We start from the raw sequence: 27,080 nt of genomic DNA, 5'->3' as shown, positions 1-27,080 counted from the left end.
GTTTATGTGTTATTAATTTGGTGCATGGTATTTCTTTGGGGCGTTTCGGGTTTTGTTTCGTGGTTTCGAGATGTCTGCAGTTGCAAAGTTTTACTTTTCTTTAGCAAAACGAAAGGCGTATGTTTTCATTTCTCAACCTTTTTTGCTGTATTTCTGTATTTCTCCACCTTTTTTGCTGTATCCAAATATTCTTTCAAATGGTTTAATTGGTCGGTTAGTAATTTTTATGCATGAAAGTCAACGTTGTCTGTATATTTTCTTCCCTCGGCGTTGATGTACCAATTTGCATCAAGCATAACTATAAGGGAACACATTTTTCAACTGTAAATTGTCCAACATTCTTATACCTCCCAGAACAAAACCAAAATATGAACCTTCTGCTGGTAAGGTAATTCGACATTTGTTTATACAGTCGGACTTCGATTTTCAGGGGCCGAATTGACCTGGAATACAACTCCCGTATGCGAAATTTATTAAACTGTTTAAATATCAGCATTATTTAATGAAGTCGTCCTTACGAAACGCTTCACTTTCAACGAATGATTTAAGCAAATATTGCAATATATTAATAAAAGATATTCAATAATAAACGCTGCTAATTTTCGGCATAAACTAATTGCGTATTCGTTCACAATGCATTCGTTTGATATTTGACTATTTATTTAATTTAGCTTCACTTCCTAGCGCGATCTTGATCTAAGTCATTGATTATGCTGAGTTTATTCCGTACTGAGTGTTGATTTTTGGAAGTCGGTTCGACACCTCTACTTTCGGTTGTAGCCATCAATTGTGGCTTCGATCGCATTTTCGTAGAGTAGATAGTTATATTAGTTTGTTTAAGTGTAGGGGGACTAGAGTAAAGCTGAATTACTGAAGGAAATACAAACCAATGGTAGAAGTAAGATACAAGATAGTTGAGCAGTCATGAGTACGAACCCACGAACGCGAAGATCGTGGATCAACAATTTGATTAATCGCCGATCGTGAGTCTCATGGTAGTCGGTCACTATGCGTAGTGGAGTACGCGCAAACAGCAGTCAAATGCATTATTTACTTATCCTTGCTCGTGTCCTTCTCCTCCGAGCCGTTATCCTTGACCATCACGAGCAGCTGTAGCATGAGCAGCGCCTCCACCTTGTCCAGAGGATCCATGAAGCCACGCTGCAACCACTTGGGGATGGTTGTGCGGGCGTGGCTGAAGCCGAGCTTGTTTAGGATGTAATCGATACCGTACGGTTCGATCGATTTGCCCGCCCATGAGAGGAGTCTGCACGGGGAACGAGGAGAGGTACTGTCAGTAAACACGGTTAAACTCAACACAATACAAAGTTACTTACCGCACGGTTGGTTCCAGATGCCACGTCTTGCAGTTGAAATGCCTCCAGTCGGTGCGCATGAACGACTCGAGATCAGTCTTTTCCACCACAATGTTGACGTGTTTCCCCCCGGATCCTGCTCCACTGCTTCCGGTCGTGGTCGATGGAACACCCGTGGCTGTACCGACGGCACTACCACCTTTCTTCGATCCCAATTCCTCCGTCACCAACCGGTGCACTTTGGTACCCGCGACGGATGCCGCCATCAGCCCCGGAGTGGTAGAGGTGGTGGTAGGACCAACACCGGTGCCGCCATTATTGAGTGTCGTACTACTGCCCAGTTCGTTCAAATCAACCGCACTGCCACCGGCACCGATGGCAATCGATTGACTGGAGGTCGAATCTTGCGTGCCAAGTGACGACATCGATGGTGCCGGTCCCATCAGATTGCTCGTGCTGCTCTTGAGCTGCGCATGGGCCGTTTTAAGCCCGACCGAAAGCCCGGCCGAACTGCCCGCGGACGGTGGGGGTGGCGTGACTGTGGCGGGATTCGGCGACGACGACCGATTGTTGGTGATCGTGCCAAGCTACATGTGGAAAGTGGAGTCATTACTGTACCAGTGAAATCTTTTGATTTGATTTTGAATAAGCAAACACAAAACGTACCACTTTTTCCTTCTCGCTAAGGTAGGACGTAATGAGATCATGCAAGAAGAAAAAGGCATCCGCATCCACCGTCACGAAGATATGATCCTCGAACGCTGTTATGAAACTGCACTCCACCATTGGTTTATCTTCTGTAGAGCATAACAAAAGTACGGTTTTTTAGTAAATAAACAAACTAGCACTCGACTGCAGCCGAAGGACAGAACAATGCTTACGTGAAGTATCCGGCGTTGAAATGCCCTGCAGGTGTTCCGTTTTGAAGTGCAGCTGGAGGGTTGGCAGGGCGAATATCACCTCCCGATTGTGGTTAGGATCCTGCAGTTTCGGATGGGACGTCGAGCCCGGTCCCGAGCCGCGCGCACGTTCGATCGAGTTTGTATTGTGTTCTTTGTCGCGTTCGATCACCGGAAATCGGTCCACTGCTGAAAAGTTAAAATAGATGTAAAACAATCACACGAATTAGAAAAGTGTATAGACAGCTGCATCAAAACATGCAATACATTACAAGAAATTAGAACACGCGAATGATCAAAACCATTTAAGAAAGTGTTGGAAAAGTTAGAAACGATAACAAGTCGATACTTTATACGCTTTTTGCAATATGTAGTTTACTTTTTGCAATAATTAGAATATCTTTACTCTTTGATACCTCATAAATCTATCCAGTGAAGGCACTACTTACCATCGATTTCGCTGTTGGCAAACGCATAGTGGAACCACTCGTGCAGAGTCTTGAATTGCGGCGGAAAGATCACATTCCGCGACATCCGGACGACGGTCGCGTTCGAGTGGTGTTGCGGTGGCGCCTGGCTGTTCATGCCAAGTCCGAACGTGAGCGTCTGGATGATGTGCACCTCCTCGGTCGACTCGACGTGCTGCGCCTCGGTGGCAAAGTCGATGCACGGTTCCTTCAGGCTAAACAGTGCCCAGGACTTCGCCTTGAAGTTGATACCGTGGAAACAGGCGAGCGAGATGTTCTGTCCGTGTAGCTCCATCGTGCCGCCGAGCACGGTACCGATGTTGGACAGCGGCACGCCCAGCGTCGACAGCCACAGTCCCTTGGTTTGCTTGAGCGGCCGCTGCCAGTGGCGGTGGTGCCGGGCATCATGGATCGAGGCCGACGCTGACTCCGCACCAAACGCTGCCTTCTTCTCCTCCCGCCTGCGCACACTCGCCCGCAGCGAAGGGTTGGCCAGCCGTGGTTCGAGACTGGAGAAGACTCGCTTCGACGATTTGAACTGCTGCGAGAAGAACTCCTCCAGCTTGTAGAACATCTTCAGTATGTCCGCGGTGGTCGACTTGGAGATCATCATCTGCAGCTGGTCCCAGGAGAGATCGCCGTGGATGAGAATGATCGCTGGATAGTTCGTGGGGAGTTTGTTGCTGAAGTCGTGATCCTTGGAGAACTTCCACTCGTCACGTAGCTGCGCGTTTAGCGAACTAACCCGCGTCATCAGAACGCTCGTGCCCATGTAGTCGAACTTGAGCTCGAGGGCGTTCAGCTTGATGCCCACCTTGTGGTCGGGCTCCGAGCCGGGATCCTCCCGAATGTGTATGTATGTATCGATGCGATTCAAATCGATGGTGCCTCCCACGATTCCTCCCTTCGCGTCGAGCGATGAACCACCGAGGCCGACCCCGATGTACATGTTCTTGTGGCCCGTGCTCCCGATGCTCAGCCGTCCATCGCTACGGAAAGCCTTAGTCAACCACACGATGTTCCCCATCACGTTGCCCATGTTCATCTGCACGTTCAGCTTGGTAAAGTTGATCGCGAACAGCACCAGCGTCTCCCACGACGTCACCTGATTCACATCGGATGGAGACGACGTCGAGTCCAGGCTGGACGACTTCTGATCCTTAATGCGGGCCGTCGAAGATGCACTGCTGGCGCCACTTCCGCCATTCGTACCCAGCCCTCCGAGATGGTGCTTGTGAAGATCGCTTTCCAAACTCAACCGCAGTCGATCGCGACTCATCGTTTCCCCTTTGCCCAGCCCCAGACCTAAGCCAACATTGTCAGAGTCTCCACCAACACTGCCAACACCGTCCGTCGTGCCGGTTCCTTCCGGTATGGGCACTTCCAGGTCACACATGCTGGTCTGCTGCATGCCCAAATCACCGAGGAACATCCGCCGTACGATACTACGCCTGTACCAAGCCTTCGGAAAGGCGAGTATCTCCGTAAGCCGGCGCATATCGTACTTGAACGATGCCGAACCAATGTCCACGATGGTCGAGAAGCGTATCGTCGCCTTCGACGACTGGTCGGAGTGTTTCCGCGAGATGCCCGCCGTCTCGATGATGTTGATCTTCTTCGAGCGCGTTATGTGGAACTTTACAAACTCCACGTTGATGCTGAGCGAGTCCTTACGCTCACTGTCGGCCAGCGGGGAAAATTGGTGCGCCTCCTTCAGGTTGCTTTTCTTGCCCCCGTACGGATGGAAGATGTACACGTTGAAGTCGGCGAGGCAACCGGTGACGCTTAAGCCACCCGCTACCTTTCCTTCACCACCCGCGGCGCTCGTCGGGTTCGTCGCATCGCTCGGATGACTGGCCGTATCATCGCCATCCTGCCGGTTCGAGCTGAAGATGATGTCAAGACTCGGCAGCTGGAGCATGCACTCCACTCGAGACACCGGCAGGCAGGAGAAGCGGAAGGTGGAGGGCTGCATGTGGAAGTACACGACCACGTCCACCGGGAAGCTGGCGTAAACGGCTGCATAGTTGTGTTCCAGCATCTGCAGGTTCACCGGGTTAGAGGAGGCCCCACCGGGGACTGCTCCTGGTCCGGATCCGCCACTTCCACCACCACCACCACCACCTGCGCCACAGCTACTGCTGCTCAACCCCGCAACGCCTCCACTAATCTTCGACGAAGGGATCGGTTCGAGCGTTTGCTCCAGGAACTCCAGGATGTGCGGCGATATGATCGTTTCCTCCGGAATGCTCTGCAGAGTCATCCACGCGAACAGCGTGGCGCGTTTGGAGGCTAACTTGCGCGACACACCAAATGGATCGTTCGTGCTTAACCGCGGCGAAGCGTCATCTCCGCCGAGCGTTTTCGATTGATACTGGAGCTTCACGTCCAGCCCAGGAATGTGGAATATCGTCAGATCGACCAGGGCGGTATACGGCGCAGTGTTGTACTTCAGCCGGGACTTGTCCTTATTCCGACGCGGTGGAATCGGGCTGCCCCAATCCGTCGCACCGCCGGTCGAACGTTCCCGCTTGTGGTGCTTTCCGACCCCCGATGCCGAAGTGTTACTGTTCCCACCGACACCCGTCGTCGATGCAGTCGTCGATGTGGTCGTCGTCGCGTTCGTCGTGGAAGACAGCCGCTCGTCGTGAATGTCCTTGGTGTGCAGGACACACTTGCCCGAGTTCACCAGCACCTTGATGTCGAGCTCGAAGTCAATGTTCGGTTCCTGCTGCTTCTGCGGGTGGCTCGGGCTTTTCTTGCGCAGTTCCACCTGCTCACCATCGATCTCGAGCAGATGCGGCACGTCCGAGGTGGCCGAGCTCGAGTCGTACCGAGGCCAATCGAGCCCGGAGTCTGAATACGCCGCCACGTCCGAATCGGCACTGGGGAGCGACGATTGGCGCATCGTTTCACTGAACGTTACACGGGACGAGTTGGGAGGAATCTTCACCCTGAGGGACGCTGTCCGCGAAGGCCCAGAACTGGGCGATTCCTGCAGGCTACTCATATCGTCGCTTCCGGTGAACGGATCCATAACGCTACTACTAGTTCCGGCGCCACCAGCACTGATCACACCCGTTCCTCCGGGACCACCAATTCCATCGATGCAGCCGGCATCGATAAGATCTTCCCGGGTGGGCGATGGCGCAACAAAGGAACGGGAACGATTGGCGGCCTTTAGCATCGGTTTACGCATCGCGGGGCGTTTCCATTTCTGTAAGGAGACAAGGTGTTATAATTTAGAAAATGACCACATCAACAATCAACAGAGAATGGATTTCTGTTTGTGTAACGCTATGACTTTAACAACCGTAATTTTTATTATTTGCTGTAATTTTTAGAAAGTGTATGCTCATGATGTTTCATCGGTGATCGTCGCTGAATTTTCATTATTTCAATTTTAATTTGATTTCTCTACACAGCTATGCGTCAATCCTTCTGACATACTTCTTTCACACGAACAAACCGAGTCGTTCTGCTCCTCTTCCTGGCCAGTCTCAATCGAACAATCCCGTTTTTCGAAATCTTCATCGCAACTAGTAACTGCCAGGTTACAAGTGTCCACTGAATTATCCGTCGTGCTGTTCGGGTAGCCACTTTCGGAAGATTTGGTCTCCAACCCTTCGGGAGCAATAGAGCCAGCATCGATCGACTGCTGCGTATCTCGTTTATATGAAAGGGCATAACCGGGTCCTATGATGGCTGAAATCGGAAGGCTCATATCGATGTTACCTTCTGGTGATTCGTGCTGGGTCAACAGGTACTGCACAAAGGGACAGTTGCTCTCTTCGGACGAGCGAATTTCATTGATTCCAACACTTGGTCGATCCATCATTACGGATGATTTGCGTGGTATTGTACGTCCCTTTTGAACCTCCATACTGTTGCTATCATGCGTGAATTGCAATCGCTCTTTCAGCTCCATCAACAAAGCTTTGAGCTCCTTCAATTCATTTACTCTGTCGTCGGTATGCTTAACATCGTCAGATTCCTTGGACATATCCTTGGTCTCCTTCATAATGGACTTGCGAGCCCGAGGTTTTTGCTTCTTTGAGGTCTTCGATTCTCCTTCATCCTCCGTTTTTCGTTCGTCCTGATCCGACTCGAGCTTCGATATCACCGGTAGGCTGAGCTGGGCGCGCTGTGACATCGGTAGCATCGAGGACGAGTACGATGCGTCCAACGGCGCGATGCGTTTCAATTTGATTATTGCTTGCAGAGGAATCTTAATTTCTTCGATATCCCCGTCCACTTCATACATTGACCGCCGTAGATGCACCTGACACTGGTGTCCATCATCAACGTTTTGGCACAATAATTTTAGCACGATTTTAACGGACGGCATTGTATGTAATTTTGTCTAAACAACTTCTGTACGAAATTTGACTTTGCGAAAATGGTTAGTGACTTTAAATAAAATGCTTATGCAATGCTTACTTGGATGATTTTCCAAAAAGCCGTACATGAATTTGTGTGAATCTTGAAGTTCTGCCTTTTGTACTGCATAGGAAAGTAAGTGGAAAAAGTAGGCTAGCTCACACTAAATTCCGACATGCGTTTCATGTGTAGCCAATATTATTTAAAACAACAGAGTTACACAAACAGATTTTCATGAGATCATTAGAGAAAATAGTTTAAAATTCCGCATAGGGATATTCAATGTACCAACCTGTATCATATCGCGCCGGAAGTATTTGTAGTACACAGCTTGCAACTCCTGTAGGCGTCGCTCTTCGTTCTCGATCGTTTTCACCGACGCACCGAGCGTCCGGAAGTCGTTCACTATCTTCGTCTGCTCGTTGATTTCGTTTTCCATCAGCAGCGATCGTTTCTTCGGATCCAGCGTCGTATCAAACAGGAATGATGGCAGCGAGTCTACCGATTTGCGCGACTTGGCGTCCTTGCCGGCCGTCTGCGGCCCACCGGCATCGATGTCGTCACTATCTGGCGTGTCGGACGATATAGGCTCATCGTCTTCCGACCCGGTAAGCATCGTGAGCGTATGCCCCAAGGCCGACAGCTGCTTGCCGATGTTTACGTCCAGATGGATATCGACGCCCTCCATCTGCCACTTGACGTTGAGGAACCACTTAGCGTTGTCCGGATGTTTGGCAGCGATCGTGCGCGAGCAAACCTCGTACGTACCCTCGGACACCACGCAAAGGTTCATGATGCTGGCGTCGCCCATGTTCGGCTTCCACTCGTCCAACGAGGAATCGAAATCTTCGGCGAACCGTAGGCACAGTCCCACGAAGCGACCGTTCGACACGAGCGAACCGGAGCTGCACGCGGAAATGATGGTATTTTCGAGCGTTATCACTACGGCGCCTTTCTGCTCAAAGTCCTGCACTGAACGGTTGCCCCAGATCTGCGGGGGTTGATTGAGCGGCAGGCAGATCCCCATATCTTCGACCGTCAGCTGCAGGAAGAGCGTGGACAGATTGGCCGACGTAGCCAGATGATGGCTGATCTGGCCGAAGGGGACCTTTTCCAGCACTTGCTGTGTGGCCATCAGTACCTCCTTGTTCAGATTGGCCCGCTTTTCCGTCCAGTACTCGTAGGCATTCTTGTAGTTGAGCCACACCAGGATGGCCTTGTCGACGGCGATGGGTTGCACGTAGATTAGCGGCCGCTTTAGTGTGATGAGAACCAGTTCCTTATCGTCGTTGAGCATTTCGTTTTGGAATGCGTTCCGCAGCCCGATGGTGGTGTTAAAGAACGCGTGCTGCTGAAACTCCGGTTCGGCTTCGTCAAAGATAACATTCTTGATAATCTGCCCCAGCGAAAGGTTCAGATCGATCTGCGCCTTGCCGAACAGCTTGGTGTTGGACACGTCGGCGATGTTTTTCACGCGATTCGACAGATGCAGCTCTAGCAGACCCGTCTCAAAGCGCACGGCCGACGAACAGGGCGTTGTTGCCGTCAACTGTATGCGCTTCACACGAATATTCAACGAGAACAAAATACGCTTAATGGTCGATCCGTTTTCCTCCGACTCCTCCAGCCACAGTGGGACAGGTTTCTCTCCGCCGTACACCTTCTGCACCACCTCGTTCACCTCTTTCATGAACACCTTCTGCACGAACACCAAATGGTTCAGCAGATCCGTCGTGAGGCAACGCTCAAACACACCAATCTCGGCCGACGCTGACAGGTATCCGCCCTGGCGCAGCACGACCCCATCGATCGGCACCTCCTCGGAGGTGCTCTCGGGGATGTACTCGGCGCTAACGTGCACCGGTGGAAGCGCTATGCATGCCTCCGACGGAAGATTCGTTTCGGTGGTTTGAATTTTCGTCGTAAAGCTGAGCGAATGGTTCGGCAGGTCGATGGTGAACTTGGCCTTACTCCCGGTCACCCCGGTCGACGTGACGTGGTCCATTTTGTACTGCGCCTGCAACGACGGTAGCAACGCCGCACTGATAGACAAACTTTGGAGAATAATATTGAACTGCATCACGAGCGGTTGTAGCAGACCGCTCGGATTGTTTCCGGCACCGTTGTTCGCCGTCGCACCGGTCATGGTGCGTACGGTGGCCGTACTGTGCTTCCGATGGCTGCCCGCCGATGACGACGGTCCGGCTTTATCGCGCGAATCGCGTTGATTGTGGTGGTGATGATGATGGAGCGGCGATTCCGGTTCTTCGTTTTGGCGCGTAAGCCGGGACGAGGTGCGCGTTACTCGTAGCTCCTGCAGCGTCGACGAGATCTGCTTCGAACTGCGCGTCATCATGCCGTGCAACGCGACCGGATGCTGCGGTATATCAACGTTAACGATTCCAATCGACAGAAGTCCATTGTTTTTATCTTTACCACGGCGCGTGATACTCGAGTAGAGCGTTTGGCTTTTACCGATAGACACTTTCACTACCGTTCTGAAAAGAGGCCGTGAGAGGAAGAAAGAGAACGTGAAGGAAAAATTCACTAACAAGTCCATATTTTGCAGCTTGGGATCGAAACTTACTGCTGATTCGGTTGAACACCTTCAAGAAGCACGATCATCGCTCGACCAACTTGCCCCGTTAGGGAGCACTCGAGTGACGCAGGCCGTGACTTCTTCCGCCACGTCGTGCTGCTGTGCAGTGCGGTGATTTCCGCCTCCAGTTTCAACCCGCTCAGCGTCGCCAGCAACCGGGTACGGTGTATCTTGGCCACACCGAACACCACCAATCGGGTGCGTTCCGGTGTCACAATACCAACATCCTTCACGGTGCCCCCGCCGTTAGCCGATCCTCCACCGTGACCGATCAAATCGTCTTCATCTCGCATGGTTTTACTGTCGTGAAGTAAATTGTACTTCCTTGCCTTGATCTGTTCCACTGCATCCGGTGAAATTGAGACGCTAGAAAGGACAATCAAAATAAGCACGTTATGTTTTGGATCGATGTACCGCCTCGGATGGCTTACCGGTGGGCGATGGTTTTCGTCTCCGGCATGGCCGAATAGAGATCCAGTAGATGGTAAACCGTTTTCCAACACTTGGGTGTATCCAATATACTATGAATCGGTCCGGTAAATGTTGATCGGTCGAATGGTGCAGTGTAGTCTGTAAAAATACCAAGGAGATCAGAATGGTTTGAAGTGGAATGCATCGGCTCTTTCGCTGAATCGAAAAACAGTCGATAATCATTACCTCCAAAAGTACTCGAGAGGCCCCCGGTAAGCGAGTTCTTCGCTTCGAGTGACTGCTTCGACTGCGCATCAGCAAACGCCAGCCCCGTTGGGCTCGTCTTGATCGGCGTGTTGATCGTTTCGTTCAGATTCGTGTAACCCAGCTTGCCCTTCACGGATTTGCCGGTGCTGCGAAGCTTCTGCGCGAAACTATGCGGCCGATTGCGCGAGTTCGGGGACGGAGTCAGTGGAATGAGTGGCCCAAGCGTCGGCATCTTGCTCCTGCTGATCGAGTGACGGAGCTCGTGGCGCATGGTGGAGATGTCTTCGTTGAACTTATCGTATCGCTCGTCGGTGTAATCGAAGATGCCGGAAGTTTCGATGTGCGCCATCAGCGGTTCGTTCAGCGAGCCCATCAGCGTTGGATCGTTGATTTCCGATGCCAGACTCGATTCGTCCTTCAGCGGTGCACTGCGCTTCCCACCGTGGTCCGGATGGTCCCGCAGCTCGTTCTGTGCATCCTTCACGTTCTGGTACATGTTCGTAATCTGATGCAGAAGCCGCAGGAGCGGCATGTTGACCTGCTGCGAGATGTAGCGCACGTTCAGACTGAAGTTGATCACCGTGCTGGTGTGCTTTTTCAGCTGGCCGCGCGACACGTACAACATCGCCGGCTTCGTTTCGTCCGGGAACCCGTCGGTCATTTTTAGCACCTCCAACTCGACGCCGACCTGCTCGCAGAGGAACGCCGGCTGCTCGCCCGGCATGATGATCGTAAACTTTCCGTTGCCCCGCTTCTTGGGGTCTTTTTGCTTGCTGGGCTTTTTGCCATCTCCCGCCTCGCTTACCACGATATCGATCCGGATGGTGTCGAACGAACACACCAGCGAAAGGTTCGTGCCAAGGCTCTCCAGCGACGACACATCCTTGCTCGAGACGTTGTTGATCATCTGCTGAGGCATCACTCCGAGGCAGGTGAGCATCGGCTCAAAAATGAGGTGCGCATCAAGAATGCGATTGTTATCCTGCATGTACTTCACCGAATGAATTGCCGGACGGTTTCTCGACGTTGGGCGACTGCTCTGCTGTTGGAAAAGGAGAAACAAACGTTAACAGAATACTTGTCTTCGACTATTGTTGGTGTTATCACTTACGGTAGTCTTTTCCTTCTCCCGCTGCTTGGTGCTTTCGCTCTGCTGCTTCGCCATCCAAGAGTACAGATCCTCCTTGTGGTTCGCCGGGGGCGTCCAGGGTTTGTCCATCGAGTCGGACGAGCTGCACACGGACGGTACCGAGCCCTCGCGCAGTTCGCCATACTCCACGCCGACCGGGTCGTGGTGCTGGTGGTGCGGCTGATGCTGCTTGTCGAAGATGATCGGGAACATCTGTATGCTTGCACGCGATGGCGGCGCTGCCGGTGGAATGAAACTTTTTACCGACGATTTCTTCCGCAGCTTGCGGTGCGAGTTGTTAGTGGTACTGGGGGAGGTATTAAGGGAATCGCCCAGCCGGTGGCCGGTGGTGGCCATGTGCACCGCCGACGCCGCGGACGGTACCGGTGGTTCGCTGGGCACTTTGATTACTGCGAGCGGGACACGGGTTGGTTGGTATTGGTAGTGGTGGTGGTGGTGATGGTGGTGACCGGCACACGGAGCGTTTCGTTACGGGGGTTGGTTTTTTGTTCGGTTTTGTTTGTTTTTTTTTTTAAGTATATTTTAGGTTGCATATTAGCGCAAGGAAACCGAAAGGTAAGAAAATTGGAGAAAAGGAGAAGCAAAATTTCAGCTAAGGTTCGCCAAACTTACAGGAAGTAACACAATCTACGATCGACATCTACTTTATGTGTGTGTGCGTATGTGTCTCTGTGCGTGCATGTATTTTGTTGTACGTGACCATGTTAAGGTTCTTGTTAGGTCTGTCCATTGCTTATTTAATTGTTAGTTAACACAGCACACACGGACAGAAAAGGTCAATTAAAGTACACACACACATCGAATAAGTGTTAATAACTTTTTCCAGCTTTTCTTGAAACACAAAACACGCACACAAATCATCGAAACTTCTAGCTCTAATAAAGCAAACATGCACTGGAAAGCAACAAAACTGATTGGAACCGAATCGGAAAATAAGAAAAATCGAAGGCAACGCAAATATATATTGGTTATGGGATTGGGTTAAAACAGTGGCAAGCAACTTTGTTGGAACTAGGATCAGTGAGGAAGACGACAATGTGAGCATTAGAAACGGTGTAGCAAGGGATTGTGGGGGGGAATTAGAGAAAAATAGAGCACAAGAGAGAGAGAAAGGGCCGAAGACATCGCACGTAGAAGACACGTAGAAATGGTCGTCGGTTCTGGGATCCTTGAATCCGTAGAACCGGTTTAGGAAGAAAATGTTTACCATGATGCTGTTGCTGGTGATGACTGGTTCCGGTGGCGGCCGACGAGGCCGACTGTTGCTGTTGCTGCTGCGTTTGGATGCACTGCCCTAGCAGCATCGTGTGCTCGTTTTCTTCCCCAAGCAGCGGGTGATTTTCGACGATTCCGGCCGGATAATTATCCGTGTCGATGTCATCCGTATCCTCGGCGTCCTACGGTTTGAAAAACGTGTATTCAAAAGAAAGACCGGTGGTGGTGGAGGTTGGGACAAAAGAACCGTTGGCCGGGTGCTCGGAAGAATCGAGTCAATATGGAAAAGACATCAACTTGGTCGAGGGTAGGATATGTTCCGCGGACACACTTGGAGAATGTGGATAGGAAAATGTTTACACGACGTTGCGGTTCTGCTTCCGATGCGTTCAGTTCATAGACAACATATACCCATCCGCCTTGTACTAGTGATTCTATAGTGTGTTAGTGAATGATACAACAAGGAACACATGGTGGGCAAAACAAAAAACAGAATGTCCCCCAAACTTGTCACCCATTCCCCATAGGACATACCCACATTGCTTCACATAAAATTGTGCTTCAAAGCTGTCCGCTTTTTAAGTTTCGCCAAATCATCTATACCACGTACTTAAGTAAGTCATACACCCCTCACCACATTCACACGAACATGATCGAACAGAAAGCACATACAAACACACACACACACGCACAAACAAATAGACACAATACAACCACCGTGTTTCAAAAGGGTACGTAGATATCCTTTCAGAATTTTGCAGATAGTCTCTCTTGGTGTGTCCGAGTGTTTATGTACTTCGTGTGTACTTATTTGTAACCCTGCTATGGCAGTAGATCACGTGAATTTGGCGCGTTCGAAACACTTACCCCAAATAGGTTCGTATCGCTGCAAAAGGAAAGCAATCAGTGTGAAGTGGTTGAACATATTTATGGTATTGTTTTATGCTTGCTGCGTTGAACTCGGATACCTCTTATGGGTTCTCGATCAACTTCCCTCCCTCTCTCTTCCAGATGGAACGAACGAACGATGGTGAATGAGAATGGTTTGCTTTTACTTTTGGAACGGATGTTATGTTGCTTGAACAAATGAACGCAAGAGCGGCATACCGGCAAACGTGTGACGAAGACAACGGGGAAATTACGTTGTATGTTGTGGATGAAGCTTACAATGGGATGGAGAAATGTACAAATGATGGGTGGGTGGATGTGTACGGAAAATGGATATGGATGTGCTTGATCAGATGTACAAAGCTTTAACAAACGATATCAACAAGGGGACCAAGTGGTGTTGGGAAACACTCGATTTTGAACAACAACTCCTGTCCTGTTTCCGGAAGAGCGGATTTCGACGGATGACTGAAGACAGAGCGACCTCTGGGAGCGTTTGGGCTGTGCCGATGTGAACATACCTCGTCCTGTGGCAACGCGAACGTCACGTTGACCGGTTTCGCTAGCTTTCCCTTGTACTGGTGCTCGAACAGCATCGGATTGTAGAGTACATTTTTCCACTGACGACTCAATACGATTACGGCCTAGTTCGATGGTAAAAGGGCGATAGAAACGATGCGTTTAACCATCTACGACTACCAAAAGGAATTTAACAGACCTGTCTCATCGTGCTTAGCTGTGGTAGATACTGCTGCTTTAGAATGTTTTCGATTTTGGCGGCCGTCTCGTCCAGGACGTACTTCTGAAGAACCGTGCATAGTTGACAACTTGGGTCCTCCTGAAGCGTTTTGGCAAGCGGGGTAAACTTCCCACCGTATCGGCTCTTGATCGGCCGGTGCAGGGACGGTCGTTCCCAAGCGTCTGCCATCAGTGCCACCGTGACGGCTGTCCGCCGGATGTACATCGCCTTCATGAGGGCTACGATTTTGATCGCAAACCGATTGCTTGGGTTCATCCACGCGGTAATGGCCGGTGATGCGGTGCTTAGCAGGTTCCAGTCCAGTCGAGTGTAGTCGATCTTGCGCGTTATTGGTGTCCTCGGTGGGGCAGCAAAGTTGAACCACACCGTCTTGAAATCGATCACACAAGAAGAGGTCTTCCCGTTGTCGTTCGTGCAAGGTGCAACCGTACCAGTTGTGTTGGCGCTTCCACCGACTCGTGTTGCATCGCTTCCAGAACTACCACCAGCTGCCGAAGGCTGTTGTTGGCTAGAGGCGGATTGTCCCGGTACACTGGATGGTCCCGAACCTTGTGGTTGACCCGAGGGCTGCCCAGTTCCCGGCGGTAGCGGTGAATCATTGACCAGCGACGCTCGAACCGATGCCGGATCTACCTCATCCGGTACGATGATCGATTTAAATGACTTCCCACCGTCGCCCAGGATCGTTGTGGTAGTCGACGTCGCCACCGTGGTCGTAACCGTGGTTGTAGTGATAGACGATGTCTTTTCCTTCGACTTGATGTCGAACAGGGACGACCGATCCTTCGTGCCACTGCTACCGGCCTTCGGTGTACCGGGTTTTTTCATACCGAACTTAGCCAACGCTTCCGCGGCCATATTACCACCCGCTTCGTTGAGCAACGTAACTAGGTTGAGTGGGTTGTTCAGCGTGACGCTATTTTGGTTCGCCTCCGAGTGAACCGTGGTCGACGCCGGCAACACATTGTCCGCCTCGGGTTTCAGCGTTTCTTCGGCGTTTTCCGACTTTTCGAACTGCGATCGCTTCACTATTTTTACGCTCACACCTTCCAGACCACCTTCGAACATAATGTAACCGAGTCCGCCGGAAGAACTGCCTCCAGAACCAACCTCTCCGGGCACCACCGTAGACGGCTCTTCCGGAACGCGTGCGCAATCAAACATCGCGCGACTACGATGCGCCGGAATGGCCGTGATGACGATTTGCGAGTCAGTCAGATTGGCCGCTTCGTTCTTCAGCCGTCGTAGCTGCGCGTGTGCCTTTCCGATGTCGAGCGTTATGATCAGTTCCTCCAGCTGCTTCTCGGATGTTTCCAACAGAATCGGTTCGCCGGGAATGTTATCTGGTCGGGTTTGCGAGGATAGATGCGCCAGCAGGGCACGCGTGCCCCGTATCAGACCGCTCTTCTTCAAACCCCCCGAGCGCACCGTGGGCTGCGTGTAAACTGTGTGCATCGATGCCTTGGTGGTTTTGCCCAGGTGGAACCGCGTCGAAACGCCCTCGAAGCAGACGGCGAGCAGCGACGCGCAGCTGAGCTCCTGAACGTTGTCCAGGGCGGCGAACGAAATCACCTCCTCCACCACCGAGCTCTGGATGAGCGTGACGTTGATCTTTGGCAGCACGATCAACCCCTGCACCTGGGTCGAGATGCTTTCCTCGTACACGTCGGTCAGCACGGGGCCACCGGGCCCTTGTAGGTTCCGCTCCGCCGTGGAACGCTTCGAGTTTGAGTGCACCTGCGACCAGTAGCTGAGGGATTGATCCCGCTTCAAGATGTTGACCGCTTCGACCTTTCGTACACACGACGCATGGATATCGTTGACCACCGTCAATGGATGCAGCGTGGAAAGCGTCGGTGTTAACGATTCGATCATTCTGCAAGTAAAAGGGCAAGAAATGTAAACAACATTCATTCTAGTTTTACTTATCGACTATCGATGAGGAACATGATCTAGTCTTCATTGAGGCTTCAAATCTTAACAGCACAACAGATATCTCAGATAACCTAATTCGTTCAATCAACTAACTATACCAGCATGGTTAAAGTTGCGTATCGATATGTTATAATATACTTCATAGTGTTATTGCTTTATTGTACAGATTATATGTCAAAAGCGGAAAAAAATCATGGTGAAGTTAAGTTGGCTTCCGAAAACGAATTGCACAGAACAATCGAACTTATAACCAGCATGGACACGAATAAAAATGCCCTATCTCTATGGCAACGTTTGGCAAGGACCGATTTGGCTTCGTTACGGTATACGTTGGGACTTCGAAACAGGAAAAATGGTCTAGAAGAGAATAAAGACCTCAGCAGTAGCACCTTAATCTACCACAAACATAGTAGATTGGATGAAAATTCGAGAAACGAATTTTCCAACGGATTTAAATCTAACTAGGAAACCAATAAAATTTAACAATGTTGATCCAAAACGACAATCACAGATCAGAACACCTACCTTTGTAGTCCTTCGAGTAGCAACGGTGTCAACATCACGTCGACCTGTCCTTTGAAGCGCACCACAATCGAATTGCGCGTCGCTATTTCGCCCTGCGAACTGAGAAATTCGTTCTCACCCTCCTTGCCTTCCGCTCCTTGCTTATCGAAGCTGCTGCGCACAAGCACACTCGGGTCCCAGGGGTGCGGCTTGGGGAGCGTAGAAAAGCCTCCCGTCGATGAGCTGGACGCACCCCCGCCGGACACACCGCCACCAGCCGAGGGACCATCGTAGCGTGAAACGATCTTCACCTCGCGCCAGTTGGAGTAGGTATCGAAGTGCGGTATCAGTTTCCCGCCAATGTACACCAGACCGCCGTCTTCGTTCTGCTGAAAAAGCGGCATGGAGAACGCATCCGCACCGAGCGGCATCGAGCAGTGGGACCAGTTGGAGCACCGCACCTGCGCCAGGTGCGTCACGTAACTTGCCATCAGTAGGGGCGAGTCAACGATCGGCCGGTTGATCTGCATGTGCAGGTTGACGAGCGTGATGTCCTCCTGCGAGGAGAGTGCCGAAATGAACGAGCTCGACGACAGCGAATGCGATTCGGACGAATCCTGCGGGTCAACCTAAACACATCGGAAAGAGACAAATGGCCATCAGTATGCGACATAGTTGTAGACACACACGTTCTCGTATCTGCTTTACTTTCGTAAAAAGAAAACATTCATATGAAAGCAAACGGTTGTGCCAGGGGTGCTACATAAATTATCTCAGACTAAAACTTTGCACTACTTCTATTATATTGTTGTGAGGCACGAGTTCTAATGACCGAGTGTAGCGTACAACACTAGGTGAATATGAAACAATTATTACGTGTTATTTCACACTAGAAATGGGCCGCTATTGTGTGATACAAAGATTATTACAAAGTATTAAAGTATTATTTTAAAGTATTAAAAATTTCAGCATATCTTTTTTAAGTGTTTCGGTATATGGACATTATCAACCAACATACGGTTTCCAATTATTAACACTTTAAGTGAATTTTGAATAAAATAATTTGTTATTAAAAATCAAACTAAATAGTACATAATAGCAAAACAAAATGTAAAACAAATAATGCTAGCTGGTCACCGATGAGCAACAGATTAAAACGATAAGCAAAATACTGTTTGTTATATGCTTGGTTTGTTATATGCTGTTCAGTTACTAATCAACGGTGAATATATTTCAATAAATTGCTCCTGAAGCGCTGTAAAGCTCGCAAAACAACCGAAAATTAAGCGGATAAGAAAAATGTGTAATAGGTGCATAGGATAGGAAAACGGACTTAAAATATGTTTTTTTATTCTGCAGTCTCTCGAAGCATACAAACAAACAAAAGCACACTTGAAAAAGGACATTCACATAAAACCAAAAACACACACACACACACAGCCAGTACAGTCTCGTGTAAATGAGCTTGCAAACGAGGTAGGAGAAACACACTCTGAACAAAAATGAAGGGCAAACTGAAACCGTACAGATGTTGAAAGCGAAAAGGAAAGGACATACGATTCAAGCACAAGGATAGCAATCAGATACACTCAAAGACCGACTGCGGTATGCATTCAGGAAGCTCGAGGAAGCGAAATGACAAGAGAGAAATATGAAAAAGATGGGAATGGCTCTAGTTCAAGTAGCTAGTATCCATCACGCCACAACGCTTCCGTTTTCCAGTATTACCCGCATGCATACCGACAGTCGAATTTATACAAAAAGTAAAAAGAAAAGGAAAGAGAGAGAGAGAGATTTGGCTTGAAAGAATTTGTCTTTTTGTTTTCGAATTTGTTTCTAAGTTACTTTACTCACATCGTAGACTGGCTTAAAGTGGCGGAACTCGGGCCGTGGTGAAATGTTGCTAAACTTACGCAGCGGGGTCGCTAGACCGTGGAGCCGTCGTTCCTCTTCGTTCTTTAGCGGGGGGCCAAAAGGACAAGGGAAGTGTAAGGGGAGACGACCGACGGCCAGATGGACGAACCCATCCCCACACACCCATCATCACACACACAGTCAACAAACGTCCATCCAACGACAACAACACACACACGCGCACCCAAGCGTGCCGCACGTACCAGGGGAAACAGGTGGGAAGGTCGGAGTTGTGTGGAGTGTCCAATTTATACCAAATAGCCGATTGCGTGCGTGCGTGCAGTTTTTTTCCGTAGACATTTTGATATGTTCCCAAACAGTATGTTGCAAAACACGCCGTGCACCGTTCCGTCCGTGAGTGTTACGCCGGATGTGAATGAAACAGGGTGTTTGGGGGTGTAGGGTGTTTGTGTGTGTCGGGATGTCGTTGATGAGAAGTGGCGGTGTGGGGGGTTCGTTTGCGCAGATGAATTTTGTTGCACACGATTGATGACAAACATATGACATCCATTACAGTTGTGGGGTTGGGAGGGATAGAAAGTGATGAGATAGTTTGAGAGATTGGTTTGCCATGTGAACGTAACAGTAGTCGAATTGATAGTCGGTCGCCATATGGAGTTCGGGTTGCGATCGTCAGATTTGCATAGTAAGGACATCACAACCAGAACATCACAATAGCGCAGGAAAGAGTTTGGTTTTGTTCGCATATACATATAACGATATATGGGCGGACGAAGAACATTTAGAAAACAATAAATGACAATTGGCTGTTGTGGCTGCTGCAAGAGGTCCGTCATATAAGTAGAGGACGCTGCCCACGTAGAGAGAAGAAAGATTTTTAACTTTTTAAACCATCGCAGCAAACGCAGGAGTAAATATCGTTCTTTTCTCGCAATGGAATGTCGCTAAACTACAGAGAAGATCACTAAGGTTAAGTACTAGTTTTGAATGGAAAGGAAATGAAACGAAAAGTGTAGTTGTACTACTGCTGCAATTGTTCGCGCAGACTATGAAAGCAAACTTCAGCTTCAGCAAACATTTTTGCTAAGGACGTAAAAGAAATGCGAACAAAGGTAAACAGTAACAGAAAACGAAACTCTCAACTCGGCGTTTGTTTGGTGTTTGAGCAACGCTAAATGTATAACACTATGGTGTCCAGGTTCCTGTGTTTTCCGCTGGTTCGGTTCGATCTTGCAAAGGATCGCCGGCGCAAACAGTCCACTTAGTCCCGGATTCAACTTAGATCACAACTGAAGATAAAGGGCGGTGCGATCGCACTGCGAAGCAAAACTCACCAATTCTGCGGTCGACTGTGGTCGCATCGGGAGGCTCCGATGCTCGGGTGTGTGGATCTCGTAGTCGCTCCGGTGCGTCGACAGTCGTCCCTCCAGTTCGTTCGGCCCGACGATGCTCAAGTCAGAGGCGAACCGTTTCTTGGGGATGGCCGCCGCATGTGGATGATGGTGATGGTCCATGCCGCTGACACCACCGGCCGCCTTCAGGCTCGAGCTGCGGGATGCGTGCAAATCTTCATCGGCCGAGAAGAACGCTTCCGATGGGTTCTCGGACGTCAGCGACACCGTCCGTTGAACATCACGCATGATCACATCGTCCGAGGGTAGTGGTCGTAGACCGGACAGTGGTAGGATACCACCAAGCGATTGCTCCGAATCCGACGCCAAAGGATGACCGGGAGACGGTGCCGAGTGAGACATTTCCATCACCATCTGGTGCTGGTGCGAGGCCGGCTGATGCTGGTACTGCGACGCATGATGTGCGGCCGAGTAGTGCTGATGCTGATGATACTGATGCGGCAGGTACGACGACGACGACTGCGAAGGATGCTGATGGTGTTCGTCGTAACCGACAGCCGGCAGGCTGTCCAGTTCACCCTGCAAGTAGTCCGAGTAGTGCATCAGTCGAGAGTCCGAGGCGGAAGTGTTGGGAGCTTTCTGCACCTTGAATCCTTTCGCCGTTAGCAGCCGCGATTCGGAGGAGTCCAGCCGGCCCGGGGTCGGTGTTGATACCTTCGAGCTGTTAGTGGTCGTTTTAGGACTAGCATCGAGCAGCCGACAGTACGGGACATCGTGGGATATTGTGTTTTGTCTGCATAGCGATGGAAGAATGCGAGAGGGTGTTAACATTTGTCAAGGAAGGCTAATTCTTAAACATTACTCTAAAATTTACATCTGTAGGTAGTTTTATACAAAGTCTATCAACAATTTCAGATAAGACTTCACCTGGAACATACCACGCTTACTAGGGTGTACTATAGGTTCCTTTCCCCGGTATAATGGAATTAAGAAACCATCAAAATTCCCAATTTTGTCTGAGTTTTTGAACGATTTCAAGGAACCAATGGACGCTATAAAAACAAACTTTTCCAATAGTTAAATTCAGCCATAAATAATATCAACTTTTAGAAAAACTTGAAACTCTTAAACAACGAACAAGACAGTAACTCACCTTCCGCTGGTGTACGAAAAGCGTCTTCCTCGCGCACGATCCGAACCGTGCGGTGAACCGGAATCTTTCTCCTTGACCCGCTCGAGCGACGATTTGCCCGAACGTTCACCCGTTCCGGTGCCACTCCCACCACGAATCAATGTACTATTCGGTGAAATCTCGGCCGATGTAGCCTTCTGGGACAGCGTTGCATCGTGTTTCTGGGGCAGATGTGGCGATTTGCTGCTGTCCAACGTACCACAGCAGGCCGACGGAATTCCACCACCGTGAGCCGGTGGATGGCGGTGGCCGGCACGATGCAGACTTGGTTTCCCGATGTACTCGTAGCACTCCTGTAGCGACACTGGCTGAAGGCTGTACGGTGGCGTGTGGAACACCAACTGACCCTCGTGCAGCAGACTCTGGCCGAAGCCGTACTCGCGCGGGTTCGAATGGATATGGTAACGCGCGATGTTGATAAACTCCTGTATGTCCTGGGCGCACGGTTTGAAGAAACGTGGACCATTGCGGTTGCTACCGAAGAAGGCGCAGCCACCGACGCAACCGCAACGCACCGGGTCGCTGCTGGCCGACCACAGGAACCAAAGCTTTTTATTCCTTTCGTCGTGAACCTTCAAGTAGCTAAAAAGAAAAAGAACAATTGTCATCACTGATGTTCGCCACGGGGTTCTGTGGCTGTTCTAACTCACCTGTGCTGCACGAGATGCAAACAGTGCTCTGGTATTGGCAAGGCAGATGCAGCTTCGATAATGATCGGACCAAGCGACACACAACCAACTTCAAGCCACGGTTCGTTGGAATCGATGTCGCGTCCACTGTTGCGAGTCGAGTGAAGCGAAGCATACGGATCCTCCTTGTCGCGTCGATAGTGGACGGACGGGTCGTCTCGACCGTCGCGTCCCTTCTTGCTCGACGAGATCGACCCGTATGGATCATCTTTCGTGTGTTCCTTCGAATCCTTTCGGTGCGGTGGATACGGTGGTTCGACCACAACATTCTCCCGCCGGCCGGATGATTTCAGCATCATGCCAACCGACGAACCGGACCCGGTGGACGACACCATCGGCCCGTTCTCCTCCATCGTGCGGCGATAAATGTGGCCCGTCTCGTCGGACGATTTACGATAGCTGTCCTCCGGGGGTCCTGGCGCATGTTTGGTTGAGTTTTGATGATGCAACTTGGCCGATCGGCTGCTCCCGGTGGTGTTGGTGTTGCTGTGCGAATTACCACTACTGTACTGGCTAAAGTGGCCCCCGGTGGATACGAACTGGCGCAGTAGAATCGTTGGTACTAGCCCGGTGATGCCCGATTTCACCTGCTGGCCGTGCAGATTACAGGTGGCCAGCCGAATCGGCGATATCCACGTATGCATGGCGGTTCCATTTTCGATCAGGTAGAGATCGACCGCGTCCACGGCGACACGCGTCATCCGATACTTGATGTCCTCCGTCGATGGGCATCGATACTTTGCATCCTCCTTCGTATGCGGACAGGTGCTCGACGGAACGCCATGGTGACAATAGCGAATCGTTTTCGGCGACTTTAGCTCGTTCTCCGAGTCCATCGTGAGGAAGGCGAGCGTCTCCAGTCCCGTCACAACGTTACACAGCTGTGAGAGTGTCATCTTGCCGGAAAGTTTCCCTAGCTGGACCTCGAGCAACCAGGCGTACTCGAGCGTTTCGTCCTCCAGCTGGCGACCCTCGTTACTGAACATGGCGTGCCCACGGACCTGAACCGCCGAAAGCAGCAGGTGTCCCTGGCGTAGATGTTTATCCTTCGACGGGCGCATCGTGTTGTCCGAGGATATGAGAAACGAGGGACTCACGAGCACCTGCAGCTCCGTTTCGTGGAATCGCTTCTTCATTTCGAACCCAAGCCGCTCGATCAGTACGATCGGGCAGGGAGGATCGTTTTCGTTACAATTTTTCATTACATGTGCCTGTAGATCATGAATCGTAACGCTTACGATCACCTCCAGCGGACGATAGAGCCGGGGATCAAAACGTTTCGGCTTTTCATCCGGATTGAGGCTAGTCTCGGATAGCGACTTCGCCGGGTCATCCTTCGACGATGTTTTCCCATGTCCTCCACCACCGGCCAGTGGACCGGTACTGCGAGTGCCGTTTTTACTGTTCGAATTTTCCATATCCGTAAACGACTGATCTTCGCCGAAGATGTTCTCCTTCAGGTGAATGAAATTGCGCAGGATCGCCCCGTACGCAAGCATCACCGATGAGCCGATTTCCAGTTCCACCGACACCTGATCCGGCGGCAGCGTGGTCGGATCGAACCGTGGCGCACCACCCTCCCCGACCGTTGTCCACGCGATCGCAGGCGATTTGCGTAGCTTTGGGATGCGCATGGGACTGAGCAAGATTTCCTCCTTTTCCGGCGTCGTTATGTCCGCCTGTGGATCCGGCCCAAGCGGTGGCATCGGATGGTAGATGTACTTTATCGACAGTGCCACTATCGGCACGGTCCAGCAGTCGATCCATCCGGTCGACCGCTGGCACACCCTGCGCCACTTTTTGTTGATCAACTCGGAGCGCTTCTTGACGCTGCCATCTCGGGTCAGAATGCGCGCATTCTCATCCAGCGCCAGCAGTATCGGCCGGCTGCTCGAGATCTCCGGAATGTACATGCTCAAGTCCAGACCCTCGCCGTGTATCCAGAACACGATCGGGAGCTTGAGCGGCAGAAAATCGTCAAACGGCAGCGAGAAGCTGAGATCGAACAGATCGCCACAGAAGGCGAGATGGTGATTCTCCTGGTTGGTGCTCGAGCAGTCGATCCAATTGAATTCATTGCTAAGCGTTATGATTTCAAATTCCTTTAGAATGACACCGAATTTCCATGTGTACGGTACAAAGCTAAGAATGTCCGGCCGTGCCTTCGAGGCCCAGTCTTCGATTAGATCCTGGAAAAACTCCTTATGGGAGAACACGATGCAAGCCGTCGCTTTGCTGCCGGTCAGGTTGATAGTCCACTCTTGATGGTCGTTCCATTTTAAGGGATAGTGTACTCTACAAAAAAAAAAAAAATCAGAAAATACGAATTGCTATAACTTATACGGTTCAAGTGAAATTTAGTTCGCAGAATAAGTACTGCTATCGTTTTCCTATCAAAGGAGAATATGTTTTGTTAGTATGCACCACAAATTTGTGATTGAACTTTAAAAATTTCTGGAATAATTTCGCTTGAACTCGCGTCCCATGAATGAATAAAAAAAAAAGCCTCTACTTTAGCTCATTTTGAACATGCTTTGTGAATGATATAATAGCATTAACGTACAACTTGACTGGATAATGCGAGTGTCTTTTTAAATTATAGGGTGATGCTGGATAACTGCATTTCCGTTCCTTCACTATTATTATCTCCTTTCAAGTATCGGTTTTGAAGGGCCTATTTATGTGGTTGTACTCTTTACTCACTTGACGTTAAACTGTAGCGTTTCGCACTCTGCCAGACTGCGATACTGCAAGCTGGTCGTCGCCTCCACATGTAACAGCTGTCCGGTCACTTTCGTCGCAATACCGTCCTGTAGAATGATCCACGGCAGCGTCACCTCCAGGTAAGAACCCGCCCCTATGTTCACATGCACCGCGTTTGTTTCTTTGTTCTTGGAAAAAAGCACATCGATTGTGGCTTCGTTCAGCGTACATAGGCTAATGTCGAACGAACGCACCTCACGCCGATCGCCCGGCTTCGGGGGTTTGGTAACCGGCATCGGTTGATAGTCGGGTGGAAAGAAGAACCGGAACAAATGATCACGCTGCCGATCAGCCCACGGACCGTAGCTAAAGTCCGTACCTTTACCACACTTAATGTCAATGCCCCAAACGGGTGGTGCTGCTTCGACGACATCACCGTTGGCTAGCGTTAGTGTGACCGGTTCCTCAGGCACCACACCCGCTTCGTCCATGTAGAAGTACAGCTCCATCAGGTTGGACATCATCACCACAAACCCTTCGCCCATGTAGCGCGGTGGCTCATCGACCATTCCGGTGAACTTTGGGGATGGTGCAAGCAGAACCTTCGCATTTTCGACCTTCGCCTTCACAAAGTGCATAAAGTGGTCCAGCTTCGAGACGGCCGGTTTGGTGCTGTACACGCAGTGCGCTTCTTCCACGCAGATTGAAAGCGTCGTCGGGGTGAGCCGATTGCCGAAAGCAAACCGTCCCGAGCAGATATCGATCTTGATCACCGGAATCAAATCCCGCCAGGTGGTGGCCGTCATCGCCTCCGGGCGGGGCTTTTTCACTTTTGCCGGGGGCTCTGCATTATGCCGCTGGGCGTTCTCGTCGTTCATCATCTGTTCCTTGAACTTTGCGATCTCTTCCGCGCTCATGTCTTCGGTCGGAACGAGCACCGCCGGTTTCAGTCCGAATGTTTTCTCTAGCTTCGCGTAGAGATCCGACCGGTTGTAGATGTGCACCTCGAACCCGTTCAGCATCACCGAGAGTCGCGTGTCCGAGTGCGATAAATCCTCGGAGACATCCTTCGGGACGTACGAGCGCCACCAGCGGAAGATGAAGTACCCGTCCTGTACCCGAACGGTGTAGTCGAAGCACACGTACACGACGTCACGAAACATGATCTTCCCGGCCAGGGGGTTCACGTTGAGCGAGCCGATTTTAAAGTAGGCACCACGCACGTACAAACGGTTGGCCAGCTTCGTGATAATGCAGCCGAACAGGCGCGCGTTATAGAATGTGATGTAAACCACCCAGATGATGGAGGACAACAGCGACGCTAATAGCCAGAACATGTTCTGGTCCAGCTTCATATCCTCCAGCGGCTGGGTCATGTTGAACTGACCCATGCTCATCAGATCGTTGCTGTCGCTCTGGCCCGAGTCGATCAGGCTCATTTCGCTCGTAACTTCGTAACTCATTTTGATGCTTTTTGTTGAAGGTGGGCGGGGTTTAAATTCTGGATGTGTTAGTTCGACCTCCCGTCCTCTTAGAAATCCGGCGTTAGACAAAAACTAATTTAAAGCTGAAACAAAAGTGAAAAAAGTAATGATTAAAAGTCAACATTATGAGTGTAGCTTTAAAACATGCACTAAAACAGCAGTACATTTTATAGCATCCATTAAAGGAACAGTAATTAAAATGAGCTCAAACTCGAGAAATTTCCGAGAAAAGAAGAAGAAAAAAACGTGTTTCATAATGATTCATTCAAACACCTGCCTAAGGGGTTAGATTTCGTGTATTACGAATAGCAATTACGTAAAGATACAAACCCTGATAGACTTACGACATATGATTTTTTTGCCAAGGGCGTTATAAGAGAAACGTGTTTCGTAAAACATCCAGTAGAAAAATAATTGGCATCCAGACAAAACAATGCTTTTGTTGTGGAGATTTCAAGAGCGAAGCGAAAAATCAATAAAATACGTCCAGACGAAAAATGTAAACAAACCACAGCTGGCATGCAGCAGTGCGCGATCAGCTGATGAAATATACAAAAACATACTTTCCATTGCAAACAGGCCGGAGGGGTGATGGAAAAGTGAAATTTCCACGTTTCGAGTTTCACTCCATTGCGCCGAATTTATACATTCGTGGAGAATTAACGGAGCACAACAAATGGATGAAAAAATCTCGCGCTGACGCAGTTCGAACCCGGCATCGGGATCCAGGAAATCGTACACATTCTGCTGATATCGATTGCTCTGATAATGACAGCCGCAAAGACAACAACTGACGGGATGAAGAAACCCATCCGAGTGAAAAATCGATCGAAGCACCCGTCTGCGCGTAAGTGCGTATGGATGAATCGGTCACTAAGCTGCGACGGAACGAATAAAAGCAGTGAATCACAATCCCACACGTTAAGCCACTGTCGCAAGGTCTTATCAGCAACGATTGCGATACTACGCACTTGTCGTTGTGTGGAAAACTAAC

The 27,080-nt window shown here is 50.2% G+C and overlaps 1 protein-coding gene across 1 annotated transcript; it reads right to left on the bottom strand.

The window, feature by feature from the left end:
* Window positions 1–662: 662 nt before the first annotated feature.
* Window positions 663–26,156, bottom strand: LOC131282165 (bridge-like lipid transfer protein family member 1). Its single transcript, XM_058311570.1, has 20 exons — window positions 24,603–26,156; window positions 21,861–24,194; window positions 21,172–21,792; window positions 20,001–20,811; window positions 18,646–18,747; window positions 16,813–17,420; window positions 14,311–16,228; window positions 14,114–14,236; window positions 12,697–12,886; window positions 11,451–11,878; window positions 10,319–11,381; window positions 10,093–10,231; window positions 9,650–10,027; window positions 7,355–9,560; window positions 2,665–5,899; window positions 2,198–2,404; window positions 1,983–2,113; window positions 1,577–1,903; window positions 1,338–1,519; window positions 663–1,267 (listed from the first exon to the last, which is right to left on the bottom strand). Exons 1-20 carry the CDS (start codon window positions 26,063–26,065, stop codon window positions 1,051–1,053), a joined length of 16,683 nt encoding a protein of 5,560 aa, XP_058167553.1. The 5' UTR covers window positions 26,066–26,156; the 3' UTR covers window positions 663–1,050.
* Between the last annotated feature and the right edge of the window lie 924 nt (window positions 26,157–27,080).

The sequence above is a fragment of the Anopheles ziemanni genome, chromosome 2 (genome assembly GCF_943734765.1).
Source record: "Anopheles ziemanni chromosome 2, idAnoZiCoDA_A2_x.2, whole genome shotgun sequence".
NCBI classification, from domain to species: Eukaryota; Metazoa; Arthropoda; class Insecta; order Diptera; family Culicidae; genus Anopheles; species Anopheles ziemanni.
This window is presented reverse-complemented; position numbering and strand designations above follow the sequence as displayed.